The sequence below is a fragment of the Aphis gossypii genome, chromosome 1 (genome assembly GCF_020184175.1).
Source record: "Aphis gossypii isolate Hap1 chromosome 1, ASM2018417v2, whole genome shotgun sequence".
NCBI lineage: Eukaryota > Metazoa > Arthropoda > Insecta > Hemiptera > Aphididae > Aphis > Aphis gossypii.
The window spans coordinates 17,827,590-17,845,545 of NC_065530.1; the positions used below are offsets into that span (position 1 = coordinate 17,827,590).

General features: G+C 27.8%; 1 protein-coding gene across 1 annotated transcript in view; it reads left to right on the forward strand.

Annotated features, from left to right (window-relative positions):
* LOC114128943 (tubulointerstitial nephritis antigen-like) overlaps positions 1 to 17,091 on the forward strand; it is a 33,336-nt gene extending 16,245 nt beyond the window's left edge. Inside the window, exons 2-8 of the mRNA XM_050198852.1 lie at positions 9,274 to 9,550; positions 12,323 to 12,386; positions 12,564 to 12,762; positions 13,117 to 13,412; positions 14,002 to 14,216; positions 16,324 to 16,475; positions 16,637 to 17,091. Coding sequence (XP_050054809.1) covers positions 9,274 to 9,550; positions 12,323 to 12,386; positions 12,564 to 12,762; positions 13,117 to 13,412; positions 14,002 to 14,216; positions 16,324 to 16,475; positions 16,637 to 16,828 — 1,395 coding nt within the window. The 3' untranslated portion in view covers positions 16,829 to 17,091. The remainder of the gene's footprint in view (positions 1 to 9,273; positions 9,551 to 12,322; positions 12,387 to 12,563; positions 12,763 to 13,116; positions 13,413 to 14,001; positions 14,217 to 16,323; positions 16,476 to 16,636) is intronic.
* Positions 17,092 to 17,956: the final 865 nt, after the last annotated feature.

Below are 17,956 nucleotides of genomic sequence, written 5' to 3' on the forward strand. Positions count from 1 at the left end.
ATAATACTTGAGCGTCACTGCTTGTATTGTATTCACATATTTTAAATTTAATTGTGAAATGTTTCAATTTAAAAATATATATATATATTAAGTTCACGAGGATATACAAACAAGCGGAATTGATAACAAGTTGATAAATTAAAAGTAAATCTGTTTCGAGACTCGATTCAAAAAATCTAAAATCAAGCCTAACCTAGCCTACCAGTATATGGATAATTACGATACTTGCGGCCATTGTATTAGTATAAACTACCTATATTATTAAAAGGCCATGATGCGTATTCATCAACACATTTTTGCTCTAACTCATCATTCATTGCAAATAGCTTTTTGTGCAAAAATAACAATAACACTGAACTGCACGCCATGGTGAATACATTAAAAGTAGTAGGTACACATTGCATTTCGCATTAAAATAATGTTACCTACATATGCGTCTGCTAACGACCTTGACGTACCTCCGCTGCCGCCGCCCTCACGACTATTATAATATGATACATAGCCACTATATATAATAATATATAAAACTTACTTACACATACATATTTATTTATATATATATATATAATTGTTAAACAGGCGGGTGCCAGCCGGCCGTCATTGCTATTTGATTTTTGTCGGTTAAATCGCTTATGGGCGCGTGTTTGAGTATAATATAACACAGTAATAGGTAATAATGATATATCGATATATCGTCCGCGCCGAACTCGCTGCCGCAACCATGGCATACAAATCATTATTATTGATTGTTTTTTATTTATTTCGTTCGTTTTCTAAGGCACTCTTTTCGTAGCTTATAATATGTATTATTAGTAGTATTAGTTAGTAATATTTTTAGCATGGTTTCTCTGGCGCCAGACAAATTATTGTTTAATTAAACCATTTATGTTTTGGAATTTCAACTGCGAGTGGTATTTCACAACTAGGAACTGTCTGCAGCGGAAACACTATACAAGCAAAGCGGGAAGTTATGCATGAACGTATAATATTATTGTATTAATGTGCCTGCGCTGCACTATCGAAACTATGTTAAAATTCTGCTGTGATGAGTAACGTCAATACTTCGATTATCTATGAAAAATAGAATTTAAATCGTATCTACAAAGTAAATATATCATCGGAAAAAAAACCAATTCTGAGATTTCATGGATTTAGTCTATGTCATAAATCATGTATAATTGTTGTAACAGCTATTAAATATAGACAACCATGTGTTGTATGGGAATGTTAATATGAATATGTAGGTGTGATAACAAATAATTTATGGAGTTTCACAGCAGCTCAATTTCCCAGAAAACGTTGAAAAATAATAAAATCGTAGACAAGGATAAAACTAGTTTTAAATGTGTTTTTAATATTTATTTGCATTCGTAATACCGATTTCATTTTAAAAATCAGTTTAATTAATATAATGAGCCTATCACAGTAAATGTAAATCCGAAAAATTAAACTTAAATTTATTAAAACGTATTATAATTAGCAATGAAGTTACTTCATGCATCTTAATATAATGTATATATATTAAATGTGTACACTGTACACATATATAACATAAAAAAAAAAAATGATTTTTTACTTAAAATCTAAAAAATACAACAGCAGATGATAATTTTATGAAGTTAAATTACGATAAAACCATTTTTTTCATTGCAGATTATAAAGTAAAAATAAATTGTTAATATAATGGTTGTTAACATTGAGACTTGAGAGCAATGTTGATATATTGAAACTCTATTCAACCATATATTTGATATTATACTATTTATATAATATTTGAAAAATAACAGATTCTGTTAAATTTAATGAAATTGATCATCCCTACTATAAAAAAGAAAACCTATAGATTTATTAAGAACTAATAGGTAAATTTTATTTTTTTCAACAATCAATATTATTTTATTCTTATTATTAAAAAATAATAATATTTTTTATTATTGAAGTGATTCTAATTTATTCAAAGAACACGAAACAAAATTGTTTAAATTAGATATTATAACCTACAGGTGAATTAATACAAATTTAAAAAATAAATAATGTATTATTTAAAATTAAAATAACGAATACATAAATCTAAAATGTCAAATTAAAGTGAATATAGATTTATATGTATGTTATTAATTTAACTTTCTATAAATATTAATGTATTTAAAACTTCGAGCGGGTATTTGGTAAATAAAATAATGATTTTTTCTTAGATTTAGTTGAATTTATTCTATAATGTTATCATTCAATTTTATATGTTCTACTACTGGATATAGTCCAAAGTTTTATTAAAATTGGCATGAGGTCTTCTACATGAGTATACATCATTACACGGAGGGAATAAAAAAAAATACGTAAAAAATATTTCATTTATGGCATTTAAAGTGTATAATATGTAATATTATAACAGACATTTATCAGATTTATCTGAATCTATATGATAGCTAAACTATATTATTTGAAATACCTAATGTAGTATTATTATTTTTTGCATTTTCTACTACTGTCGTTCCTATACTCACCAGTCACCACTCAGCACGTATAACATCCCATCAATCGATTTTTATTTGGTGTTTAGAAGTGTCGTTAATACAAATCTCGGCAAATGTGTAAAACACGTTTTTAAAACTGTACGCTATGCATTAACTGTATTATGTATCACGTCCGTTTGAATATCATTTGTGTTTTAATTATATATTAGTGAAATGGAAAAATGTACATACGGGTGAGGTGAGAAACCTCGTGAGTAGTGTTTGAGTGTATGACACACGCGCGAGAGAGCAGATGTTTATTACTAGTCTTTAATCCTATTGTCACAACCGTCGTTATAAAAGAATGATAAAAAATAAGCAAATAAATAAATATGAAAAACCACAACACCGTTAAAACTAAAAACATCTCATCACATTACGTCTTATAAGTGTACGTTATAGTACCTACCCACCTACTGCATAATTATATACCCGATCGTGTAAGTTTTCCATGACAAGTGAAATATGGAGATTTTTATATAAGACCACTATGACACTATGATAACGCAGTCATTTGTCATTACAGCATGTAATATGATTTCATTGGTCTATTGCAGCGTTATGTAGCAGTGTAATTATTATCGTTTACGACACGCGGTATGTGTTTAATTAGAAATAAATACAATTAATTTTTAATTGAAAACATCCACGTATTTTATAACGGTCAAACGCACATTGTATTATTATACACTAAGAGGAGAAACGTTTATTTTATTGAAAAAAAATGAGTAATTTTTCTATTAATTACAGTACGACTGTACGAGTTTCAAATAATTTTTATGGTAGGTATTTGTGTAATTGACAGATATGGTAGGTATCTTAAAAAAAATTGTATTTTATACTTTTAAACATGACGTGTTTGAAATAATTAATTTATTATTTGTTAAAACTAAAGAAACATCAAATTTACAATGTATTATTTATAACTTAAAATTTGTATTTATTAAAATAAATAAAATATAATTCATATTTTCTATAGTTTTATTGACAGATATTAAAGCCCGACTTCATTTTTGATAAAATATATGAGAAGATTACCGTAAAAATCAATAAAAAACATTTAATGCGTGTTAAGCACTTAATATATTTATGTATATATAAATATGTATCATTATGTCTACGTATTTTATAGCAATACAGCAATACCTAAAGTATGCACCAACTTATCTATATTTGGCTATTGACTGTCTTAGAATTGAAATCAAACGTATACTGTTTTTAGATGCAATAGATTTTTTTTTGATTCAATTTTTTTAAATATATATATAACTCCAATACTGAGTATAATATTTTAGTATTGGACGGTATTATCAATTTTGATAATGCATTTCAGCCATTGAAGTAGAAATGTAGAATGTATTATACCACCAAGCACCCACAGCCACCAAGGATACGACTTATAATTATTATTTATTAGATATGAATATACGAGTAACGGCTAAGGGCATACTAACTCAAAAAATATGGTCTCAAAATTAACCCTACCTTAAAAGTGCGCAATATTGCAAATTTACGTTCTGAAGTTCACATATAGTTTTGTAATATAACTCATAAAAAATGCTTAAAAAACGTGAGTGTAGCGTTCTTTTAGTGCAGATAAAATATAATTAAAAAACAGAGTCTACTAAGCCTAACCTAACTTAATAACATTAAACTTGTGTATTTTGCATTTTTTAATATTTCAAAAATTTAAGAAAAAAAAATGACTTATCTCAAAATTATATACTCTATAGCTACAAATACGCAGAAGGATATTATATAACCTTACCCCTCTGATTTTCACCTATTAGACAACATGTAAACAAATATCTCTCTCTCACACACACACTCGTCAAACGACACGTAGTCTTGCCCGAAATACTGACTTGCCAATAATTATATTGTTGTCACCGTGGCGCCGACCACGCAACGTCTGTAAAATGCGTTTAAGAGTTAGTCAGCAAACAATAGTGCTCATCGTCGTGTTATTAAAATAATATAATATTATATCGTCTGTACAATAGAGGTATGTGTGTCATTCGTAGACGGACATAATCTGACGATTGCTGCACTTTCCACTCAGTCTATTCCGAGACTATCCACCTAAACGACCGCATCAAATGTATTTTTATTTTTTTATTTTTTACTTTTAAGCGACGTTGCTGTTATAATACTTACAGAATAATATTGTTACTATTTCGATATAAGTCCACCGTAGCAAGTCGTCGTTTCTGCCACGGTTTTTATTATAATATTATCACAGTCGTTATCGTTATGGCTGAACATTTGGGACGAAATCGATTATATCTGTAGCATCGTACAATAATAATCATTATTAGGTATGTAGTGTATCGCTTGTGTGTCTGTGTGTGTACAGCACACGTGCGTTTGTATGCGTGTGCGGTGTATTCGAGATTTTTTAATAATTGATCGTCTTAAGGCTGTTTGACTCTACATCATTCCGGTGAGTAACGTGAATAATAGCAACCTATCTAATAGAATATAATATTGGTACTTTATTATTATTATATCATTTAACACCAATAGAGTCAGTTGAAATATTGAAACAATGATATAATAACGCCTAAATTGGATTATTATGAGATAGAATATATTATATAGATATATTGAATAGTAGCATAATATTATAATAACTTAATTGTATAGACAAAATTAATTGATATATCAGACAAAATGAAAACAATGATTGTTATCCAATAGTCAATACTCGATTAAACCGCAATGGAAAACTGAATATCGCTATAAGAGTTTTGGATGATTTTCATTTCATAAGGTTTGCTGATTCAGAATAAGTATAGTGTCAAGAAGTCGAACAATGTATAGTAACACGAATAAAGGCACTTTGGAATTGGCTTGTTTTTGAAGATGTTATCGGTGTGTTTCAATCGCTTATTACTTATTTGATATGTATATATATTATTCTTCGCAGTTATTATTGTACTTATTTTTTTATGCAGATGTTTAGGTATTTTTACTAGATATAATACTTTGTCCGAATTTTGATCCAAAACTAATGAGTACAAATTTTAGAAATTTTCTTTGCTTCCAGGTTCTTATAATGGTTATTATATACAGAATTTCTTTTTGCAAAAAACCTAAATTTATTAGGTATATAATACATTAGGAACACACAATTATTATTTTATTTTTCTACTTTTAAAATGATAATTTAATAAATATATACTAACACAGTAATATGAATTTCTAAAATAAGTTTATTTAACTTTTAATAGAATTTTAAATAAATTGTTTAAAAATAGGTTTATCATATAATAATATGTTAAATATTGTTCTTAAGGACAAACAAATAATAAAATTGAAACATTTTAAAATATATATTGTATATATTATATATCATATAAAGTTTTACATCAATCAAATAATAATAATAATAAAACATTACGTCAACTATAAACAATGCATAATTGGTTAGCCTATTTATTTATATTAATTTGTATACAATATTCGATTGTTTTAATAACAATTACGGACAGGTAGATATTTTATAATAAAATAATATGGTCGATGGGTTTTAATTATGTTTCATCATTTAGAAATAAAACATGTTAAAAATGTAAAAACATCGTAAATCTGATTTTTTTCCTATTAACGTCCAACGATATAAAATACTAAATGTGAAATAACAATATACATTATTCATTTACATTGAATATAATACTGTTCATAGTTCATTATTAAACATATAAAGCGTGAATCCTTAAAATGGTTTGTATAAAATAGACTTAGGTATAACATATAATTTACTATCGATGTAACGTTAAAAGTATCATTAAATATTTTTACTAAGTACTTTCAATTTGAATCTGAAATTTTACTTCATTCGAGGTACCTATGTATGTTAAATCACATAATTTAAGAAAACTTTAAATTTCAAACACTTTAAACTAGGTTTAAGCATTTTTCTCAATTGCAGATTAAAAATAAACCTAAATGATTTCATCTATTTTGACTCTTTGGTAATTTGTTACTTTGACATTTCCTATATGTAAGCAAGTTGAAAATATGATTTGCATAATACATTTAAGAAAATCTTGCAAGATATTATTTTAAATACGCAAAAATGTATACACACATCAAGGTATGAGCATAAACTACATAACTTTGGTAATCTAATAATATATTTCAAATATAAAAATTTTAAATTACTCACGTGATTTAGGGTTAGGTACAATTACAATTAGTTACATCAAAATTTTTTAATAAAAAAATCTTTAAGTTTATCTTCATTTTTATTATTGTAATTTCAGAACAATACCCTTGGTATACGCTTGCTTTTAACCGAAGTGATATAATTATTTGAATTTTTCAAAAATGAGTGTTGTAGCCATATACATTTAATATAAGTATTAAGAGTATTAGAATAGTTTCTTAGTTTCTATAATTTTAATTTCTCCGAAAAAAAAAAAAACATTTAAAATTTATAAATATTATTTGATTAAAGATTTTTCTAATAGAAGTATTTAGTATTAAGTTTATGTTTAGACACACTGTACGATTAGAATGGTATGTGTTGGTATATAAAGCGTAATATTTCGTGAAGTGTAAATATAAAAAAAGTTCATCTCAAGAGCAGTGAGCCATTTCAAGTTTAACATTAAATATCACATGTATATTTACGTCGTATAACTCGCACGCAGCTAAATAAAATATATACTTGTTATTTTACACAATACGAGCATAAAAACAACGTGTATTTACGTCAGAGATGACTGTATACATCATAATAAAAATATAGCAATTAACAACCCTGCAGGCTATATTAATATTCCAATCGTTATATTTTATGTATAAAGGTAGTTCGTGATTTTTGAAGATGAGTAATATACGTATACAATACATTTATATACGTAATCCTCCTATATAATAAGTAATAACTTTTATTTAAGTGCTATTTATTTTATTCCTCATTATACTATAGTTATAGCTATTTATAAAAAGATAAATTCATGTCTAATATTATACTTGAGAAATAGTGAAATATTTTTTTTTCGTTTTTATACGATAATTTCATAATATTAAATAAAAGTTAAATATAAAAAATAATCAGACTAAAATTACGTATTTATAGTAGGTAAATACCTTATAAAAACTACGTACAATAATTCAAATAAAAAAACAACTAAACGTTTTCGTAAAGTAGCTTTGTATAATAATAATTAATAGATAATCTAGAATAAAAACATAGTCATAATTATTATTCAATCAGTTAATTATACTCATACAATAATGAATAAATTAATAAAAGACTAATTTAAAAATTCTAAATTTAACGAAATTCATACCTCTTACTCCAGGTAAGATTAGGTAGGTAATATTCTTGTGAAGAATAATAAATATAATATCTATAGATTATGAATGTTCACCGTTTCATCGTTCAAGTAAAATGTATTATAGTTACCGAAAAAAGTGTAATAAACGTATAATTTAACGTAAATTTGCCTAAAAATATTTTATTGGTAAAATATGTAAATGTACGACAGTAATACAGTGTATTATAATAATAAATGAATTACGTTATAAAATATTATAGACTTTTCAGTATCGTATACTGAATTCTGAATCCAGAAGGTCTTTTGACAGAGTTGTTTTTTCAATTTTTCTTATTTCTTGTTCGTTTACTCGAAATTAATTGGCTATACATAATAACATACATTTATTTATGTATGACATAACTGGGTCATTATCGTTAAGGTGCAATAATATTTTTTATAATTTATTATATGAATATATCATTCCAACCTATAAATATATTTTAATTTTATAAATAATATATAGAAAAAAATGCCGTCAAATATTTTAACTCTTATAACTATTTATAAGTGATTTAAAAATAAATGAAAAGTAATTTGTATATTCTGTAGTTAATGTTCGCAAAAAGTTGGCCATTCGGGTGGGTGCGTTTAAAGTTTACAACATGTGAATCATCGGGTAGAAAAAATACGATTACTCAAAGTGTTAAATATAAAGACGTGTCTTCTAAACTGACGAACAAAAATTTACGTCTGTAAAACTATTATTGATTACATCAGCTATAATTTTTATAAATTTCTGTGTCGGCTACATGTTTCAGAGAATATAAAACTACAACAAATTAGACTTGTCTCCACAGTTAAATTTATTACTCTAGTACATTTGAAAAATTTTTAAAATATTATTTGCTTTATGATTATTGTTATAAATAATATATTAAATATTAATATGCCATTAGCTGCTGAATGAAATAATAAAATATACATAGGTACATATATTTGTGTATGTACCTGTATAATATCATCCAACAAACTAAGATTGGTTGCTATATTTTAAATGTGTTCTTTTTTTTTTATTTACAAAGCTAATAAAATCATTGGATAAAAAACAATAATTGCATTGAATGAAAATGTTTATAATATAAATTAGTTATTAAGTCTATAATTTACTATTGTAGCGCCATCAAGGAAAAGATACTAAATATGTTTTAACTTGAGTAATTTATTTAAATTATGATTGATATTACGTGTGTAAATCAAATCACGTCAATATTCCACGTAAAGATAAAAATTATAAGACGTATTATGATATTTATAACTCTATGTAACTAGTATATTATATATATATATATATTTATAAAAAAAAAAAAATTAGAAATTCAATATATTCCACAGCGTTAAATATTTAAGACTTAATAATATCCATAGGATTATATAATATAATATATTAATAATAATTCGTCTGACTAGTTTGGGTTATTATGTTACAGATGACGACGTCGCCCACCGTGGTCGCCATAGTGGTGGTGGCGTTGGGTTGTGCGGCGGCGTTAGAATACGGTCCAGATGTGGCAGGCCGATACTGCTCAACCCGGCCTAGAGGTTGTTGCAAAGGTCGACAGGACGACTGTACTGTGCCAATATTGGACACGTTGTGCTACTGCGATGACTTTTGCAACCACACCCGATCTGAAGACTGTTGTCCCGACTTTTGGTCGTTTTGTAAACACATAGATGTTCCCAGGCCAGCGCCGTCAGTAACCAAACGTGAGTGAACCTATCTGTCCTATCTCAATATAACTTAACCACACTAGTATATGACGTATACATTATAAATTTATAAATAATATAGTGAACATATAAAAAAACTGGGTTGAAAAAACTTGCTGTCATTTCACCCCATGTTTTCAAACAATATTGAATTTAATCACACCATAACGATATCGTAAAATATATCTTTAAAGTTACATAGGTAGGTATTATAGGTACATATTACATAAAAGATCAAATGAGGAGCTATATATAGCTATCGGTGCTAAAATGACAAGTGTCATTGAAGTGGGAAGAATTATCTATTTGCTCCAAAAAAAAATTAATTTGTGAAGTATAATATTATAGGATATAATTAGAGTATAACCTTAACAAACAAGATAACTTTTTATCGACCGTCCTTTTGCACCAAATTCACCTACATATACTAATACATTTTATGATAACCACACGGAGTTTATGCACAGCTATAATATGCTATTTAAAAGTTTTTTTTTTTAATTATTATACTTTTTATTATATGTGCGTAAAAGTTTCTTTAAAATTGTGAGTATCGTGGTATAATACGTTTCTGTATTTTTCTGTTATTTTTATATAATGCATTAAACACAATATGTAATAGGTTTAAAAATCGAAATTGTTTATTAAAAAATATTCAAATTTAAAATGACATACAAAACTTAGTATCTAAATTAAGTTTCCATTCGTTTTGATGAAAATTCTTGGTGATCCTAAATATCATGAATATGGTGCAGTTTTTTTAGTAGATTCACATCCAATAAATCTTGTAAATGTGTAAATTATATTATAAGTATTATAAGTTTATAAAAGCTGTACAAAATTTAAATTTGGTAATATTATTTCAAGAAACCTAACCTGATCTAATTTTGCCTATAAAACGACCAAAAGACCAAATTATAGAAATCGGTATACGGACAAATAGGTACATATTCGGAATCAGCGGCGAGATAAGGAGTGATTTTAAAAAGTATTATGTATACCTACATACTGTATAGGTTAGGCAAATTATTTAGGGAAACTATACAGTCAGATATAATTGATAGATAACGGAAAGGTAGAAAGACCGTGAGAACGTTTTAATTGTTCAATGTCCAATTACTGTGATGTGTGAGTGTGTGACCTACCTATTATTTAATAAAAATTATAATATAACGCGTTATTCATGTTTGATTATTATCATTTTTATGTATTATTGTTCACCAATGCGCAACCTAGCTAAATTATAATAATTCACACTCGACTATATCCACATTCGTTGTTATATTATTGTATTGCACGTCGACGTATGCCGTGCAAGTAACAACTTGTAACACAACAGTGTACTATATAGGTACATACGTATAATATTATTAATATTATACTCACTACTTCATCCCATGCACCACGCCACCACAGCCATTGTTTCGATATTTTTCACGTCCTACAGTGCTATATTGTCGATTTTCTCCAGCTGTTCCTCATCCATTCACGTGCAAAATCCTCTAATAATGTGGTATAATTATTTCGCGAGGTTAAAGCGAAATACGTGTACAAATAATATATACCATGTAGGTATTATAATAATATTATTATGTAACTTGAAGTTATTGAACGCTGTTTCGGGATCGTGTTAGATAAAGATTTTGGAACCTCAGGTGAACAAATTCACGTCATTCTTCTTTCACTCCTTATTTTTAAATGATATAAAATATTATATAATGTATAAAATATATAATTTTATGAAAAAAAATCTTTTCAAAAAATTTTCTCGCCACTTTTGGCTCAACAAAAATCAAAAACCATGTTTTGCATTTTATATTTATATAAAATATAATAAATCGCGATATTACAATATGGATTACTTATATAATATTCAAATATTGAATATCGTTATTATGTTCACGGTGAACTGCAATTCCTTAACGATCGTTTTAATAGAAATAAAAAAAAAGTGTTTAATTATTCAAACTGCCAACTGTCACCATACGTTCTACAGTATTGATAAATTTCGTTACGCTAATGCAAAATTCGTAAACAATTTCTAAAAATTAAGATGATCACATGTGCTTAAAATTATTCGAGTCATTATATTTATGTGTTTGGGAATCACTGAAATTTGGTAGTCTTCACTACTCAGGAAATCGTTAAACCTCCTTTTTTATATTAATGTCATTTCCAATTATTATTTTTTGTTTCCAACAATTAACTAACCAAACCTAACTAAACCATATATATATTTTTTAAATTAAATTGGTTTCCCGAATTAAAAATAATTGATTTTCAATCTAAAATTTACTCATAACTATATGAAACTATAAAATAGAGGTGCTTTTATTTATTTATATATGCATACACACGATGTATAATGAAACTGAATGCAAATAATTTACCTCATGAAATAAACTTATAATGTATTCATAATTTTACCTGCTTATACTTACTATTAGAATATATATTATATAAGCCTTGTACTATATATTATAGATATAAATATACTGCAGTATTCACTTATGTGATCGTACGTAAAATGATAACTAATACTTCAGCAACGTCTTGATAATATTCAATATCATAATATTATGAAGACAAAATTATATAACTATAAATCATGTTATATTCAATTAAGATTAAATATAATTATAGAGAATTATATTAGGTGAACACTGTACATATTAGTATTATTATAAGTTTATAACATGCGGTAATAATTAAATAAAATTAACAAACTTTTATAAGTAACTAATAAACATATTCTAAATGTTTGTACAGAATGCTACGCCAATGGCCAGACATATAAGTATGGAGAAACAGTCAAACTCAATTGTAACGAATGGTTAGTATAGTTGGTAGTAATAATAATGACTTACTGATGTCGCCAAATTCAAATTTCACAAAAAAAAATTAGTTTAATTTTGAAAAATATAATAGAAACATAAAATTATAAATAAACTGGCAATCTAAGCTGGGTTTCTTATTGGTAGTTATAATATGTTTTGAACAATTACTGTAGCCGATGTGAAGAATCCAATGGCAAAATGCAGTTGATGTGCAGCTCCAACGAGTGTCTCGTCGACACGTACATTTTGGATACGCTCAGACACCAAGCTAAACGGTTTGGATGGTCGGCCAGCAATTACACTGCATTTTGGGGTAGAAGATATGACGAGGGCCTACAACTGCGGCTAGGTACACTGCATTCCAAGAGAAAGGTGTGTGTAACACATCGAGTCGTACTTAGAAAGTTGCAACTAAGTTTGTACCCGATGTAATAACAATATTATGATATATTTAAATATACCCGATGTAACATTTACGATGAAGTTTAACTTTAAAGTTCCTAAAAAGGATATAGATACTTTCAATCTCACAAAAGTCAAAATCATCCACGGTGGTGCACCAATAATAAATACAGTGATTACTGGGGAAAGTGGGTTAGGCTATTAAAGTATTTTTTTTTTAGATATAGACGCTCTATTACTATACCTATAATACAGTGTTGACTTTTATAATTTTCCGCAGTATTAATACATAATACATTTTTTGAATTTTAATGTATTTTTCAGATATTGCAAATGAAACCGTTAAAAGCCGCGTTCCAGCGAGGTAATTTACGACGGTCTTACGATGCCCGTGAAGTCTGGGGCAAATACATCTCACGGCCGATCGACCAGGGCTGGTGCGGTGCATCCTGGGCCATATCCACTGTCCAAGTGACCACAGATCGTTTTGGAATCATGAGTAAACGTGCGATCGGCGACGTATTGTCCCCGCAACACCTGTTGTCGTGCAACAATCTAAATCAACAGGGATGTCAGGGTGGCCATTTGACCAGAGCGTGGAATTGGATTAGGAAATTCGGGTGAGTTCGAAATACTACACGTAGTCAAACAAGCACGAATGAAATTAGTACCCAATAGAGAGTGGTGAAAAGATACCATTGAGTCGTTAGTCATTGATATTTGTTACAGAAAGAAAAGCATTAATGTTTTTTACGATTTCCTAATATTATTATTTTGCAAACTATTTACTGATTATCTAGGTACTGAAAACAATATATATGGAAAAATAAATTTTGGTTTGTTATTATTTTTGATTTCAATGTATAGTTTACTATACACCCCTTTAATATTTATGTATTTATAATTAGATTGTGTGTAATATTCTAATATTTTACTTTAGATTTCCCGTACAAAATATAACAGCTAATAGTTATATATAACTATGGGATAACTATGGGTCTAGATTACACAAATATCACGTAATTTTGAAATATTCGATAAATACAGAACTATCTATGAGTAATTTTTATTTTCCATCAATGGGGAAAACTAGATTTCTAGTGGAATTAATTTGGGCCTGCGCGTAGTATATATCATAAATACGAATCAAATCCTATTTCAATAAAACCACGATTGTAATACGTAGGCAATGTGTCATATGTTCCACAGACTTATCACGGAAGAATGTTACCCTTGGGAAGGCCAAATGTCCACGTGCGCTGTGCCAAAAAAGAAGAAAGAGTCTATGGCACAGTGTCCGCGTCGCGTAAGGTCCTATAACGACCGTACAACCAAAACTCGACTCCACCGGGTCGGTCCAGTTTACAGAGTTGCCACAGAAGAAGGCATCATGCACGAGATTTTGACTTCAGGACCAGTTCAAGGTATATGATATATATTATTATAATTTATTAGTATGCCCATACATTGTTCGTAATATATGATAATAGTTTTAAGCTGAGGTCGTTTTTAAGGGAGAAAGAAACAATATAGTTGTACCAAGTGTAAAACATAGTTCTCAAAATGTTCAAACGTTAATAGGGAAAAAATCAAATAATATTATATTATTACGATGATTTTTTTTAAAAACAATAATAATATTGTATTAATTATTAATATACTATATGCATTAAATAACTAGATCAATTAGATAGTTTAATAAAAAACCAGACGAACAAACAATTAATAAATAAAGGGATGATAAAATTTGATTTTATAGGGCTAGAAAACCTTAGATACAAGTACATCCTTGAATATAATAGTCATAATAATGAATTCCGTAAAATTATATATTACAGTTTATAGATTACCCTATACACATTATGCATACATAAATTTATTATAAGTACTCGTAATCCGTTTGTATGCAAACTCTGTCAAGGTTCGAATAAGATGTAAAGCGACCTGTAATTATTTGAACCTAAATACACACACACGAGTGTGTGCGCTAATGACCTTCGCAATTCGAAACACGCCTAGGCCAGATTTTAATTTCACCGTTCTTTCTCCAGGTTATTTTTGTATTCTTAAACTAACGCTGCTTTAAGGTTATACTTCGGGCTAACGCCTATCTCTTACTTACTTTTATCAATGACCAGCCGTCGTTCAATATAAATCAATGAATTATGCGTTCTTATTATGAACATAATCTATATAATACATATTATATACAAATAAGTACAAAACACGATATTATTAATATTTTTTCGGTTTTTTGTACAATATTAAAGTAAATTTCGATCTTACTTCATACCAGCTAGCTAAACAGTGTGGCTTAAACGTAATAGTTTTTATAAATAAAAACGTGGATTAGCACATAATATTATACATTGATCCATTGATCGAACATCGTGAGAGAGTGAACTCAAGGCAGTCTTTGCAAAATATTGTTCTGGTTTGAATAATTCGTGCAATAAAGGTGAACACGTAGGTATAGGTAAGACAATACAGTTTCAGCTCGTGTTTGTTGCAGTGACAATACGAGTTTTACAACAATAAAGTTCTTGGGCAATACGAGTTTTAAGACAATTACTGTTTGACAATAAGCCCGTATTTCAATACGGTACAATGACAAATGTGTACAATAGTATCGATAGTTTTCTAATTTAAAAATTATATTTTTATCGTATTTGCATCGACGTTCCGAGTCCCACTGTACCTACTTCACTCGTAAATATATTAATGATTTTTCAATGTGAAATGTTTAAACAAATGGAAATTTATAATGAATTCACCCCGTACTTATATTATACACAATTAATATTCGTTTCCGCATAATAGTTTATTATGGTCTATAAATATTGAACTTATATAGTAAATTATGCATAAATATTTAAAGATAAGATGAGAAGTGTAGCATGCAAAACATTTCAAGAGCATAGCTATATATACTGTCACTTAACATATCTTATCTATCCTACAAAAGATTATAAATATTAATAAACTTTATACTGTTTAATATGGTGTGATAACTGTATAAGTGCTTTGATCGAAATGAACACCAGTTTTAATTTCAAACAGAAATTTACTGCAACAATAAATAATTCTCTACATGAATTTGTCATTACTCTAATTACTATAAACATTCGTTTAACTTGCGCTCGATAATTGATTTTTATTCAAAAATGTTTGAAAACAATATATTGATTAAAATTGCATACTTTTTTCGGTATAATAGGACTCACGAATCCACAATACCGTACAAATTCTCTGATTTTGACACAAATTCAGGATAATCATTATAATATTTCACTCGAACGTCATACTATCTCCTAGCTACTTAGGTATGACTCTTGTGTTATTGACCTAAATATAAATAATAACAAACAGATAAACAAAAAAACATGTATTTATATATACTAATTAGTAATTAATAATACTGGTACAGTGATATGTATATATTATAGGTAATAATAAGTAGGTAAATTTTTTTTTTAATGTACTATATTATAATATGAAGTTAATTTTACGCCGTTTACGTCACTTTTACAGCCGTTATGAAAGTGTCCAGAGATTTTTTCATGTACAAATCGGGGGTGTACAAATGTTCGAATTTGGCGTCCGGATCGAGAACAGGATACCACTCGGTGAGGATCGTTGGTTGGGGCGAAGAGTACCAGAGCGGCAGAATTGTAAAATATTGGGTAAGTCAGAACATCACAACTGCCAAATTAAAATTAATCAAACATTTTTTTTTTTTTTTTGATCTTTTTAATCAAAAAATCGTTTATTCAAAGAACAAAACCCCTTCCTCACTCCATTTGTTAAAATTATGATACAAATTTTGTATTTTTTGTGTTTATAGATTGTGTCGAACTCATGGGGAACTTGGTGGGGTGAAAATGGATACTTCCGGATACTGAAGGGTGTTGACGAGTGTGAGATCGAAGATTTCGTTATCGCCGCGTGGGCAGATGTCGACGACTTCGATGTGACGGGGAATCCCCTAGGATATGACGTATTCCTGCTGAACGGTTCAAAGTCAAATTCCATTTAAACGAATACCGCGGTTAAGATATAAGTTCACGGTCCGAACCAGATTGGAAAAAACATTCTACTCCACAGCATCCACAATCATGCTGGACCACAAATATGAATATACCTACATATATAATATACATATATACGTACGACGAACAAAAGTAGAAATAAATTTAAAAAAAAACATTTTATAAACGAACTTTGTTCGGTATTTATAATCACAACTTATATAATAATATATATGTATATATATTAGATTACCATATTTTACAACAAGCAGATTTGTTTACAAAATAATTTACACTTAAACTGAGTCGCACTATAAATGACTGATAACTATTTCAAACACAAAGTTTCTTACCGAACAAGTATTTGTCTTTCCAAAAAAAAAAAAAACACTGAAGCATTGTGCCTAATCCACCATAGGAGGACCCACGAAGACGTAAATATATATTTAGGATTTATGAAAGCGTTTATTGATTGAAAAGATAGTTTAAAAATTCTCAGTCATAAGCTATTAGTTATAAAAGCATTAAAAACTATAATATTTCATTAAATTAGAATTACTTTTAAAGAATATACTACTACACATCAGTATTTATCACAATTAAAGTAAACTCAAATAGACAAATGTGTTATAAAAATACTAAACACAAGAATTTAGTTCAAAATCTAGATTTTAATGACTACAAACGCCACTAACTTTCCAGAAATTAACTTCGGGAAAAATAGATGAAGAAGTCAAGTGGATTTTTATATATAATTGGGTAAATAAGAAAAATAGGTACCTAATTAATCTATATGGTTATTACATAATAAATACAAAAAATGTTTATACATTTTAACTCCGAAACTGCTCATCCTATAATATTAGATCAAAGATATAAATTGTCTTAATAGGAGAATATACCTAAATTAAAATGATCAAACTACGGAAGAACAATGTCAAATTAAATCTTTCAATAATAAATAAAAAAATAAAATTGTATTTTTATATTTTATTTAAATCAACTTAGTTTAGAATTTTTTTCAAATTTTTGATGAAATTGATCTATACTTTGGAAATTAATTTTACTTCATAAAAGTTCAATATAATTTATTAATACGAGTACCTATGTATTACAATTTTTGTTGTTTGAGTTTT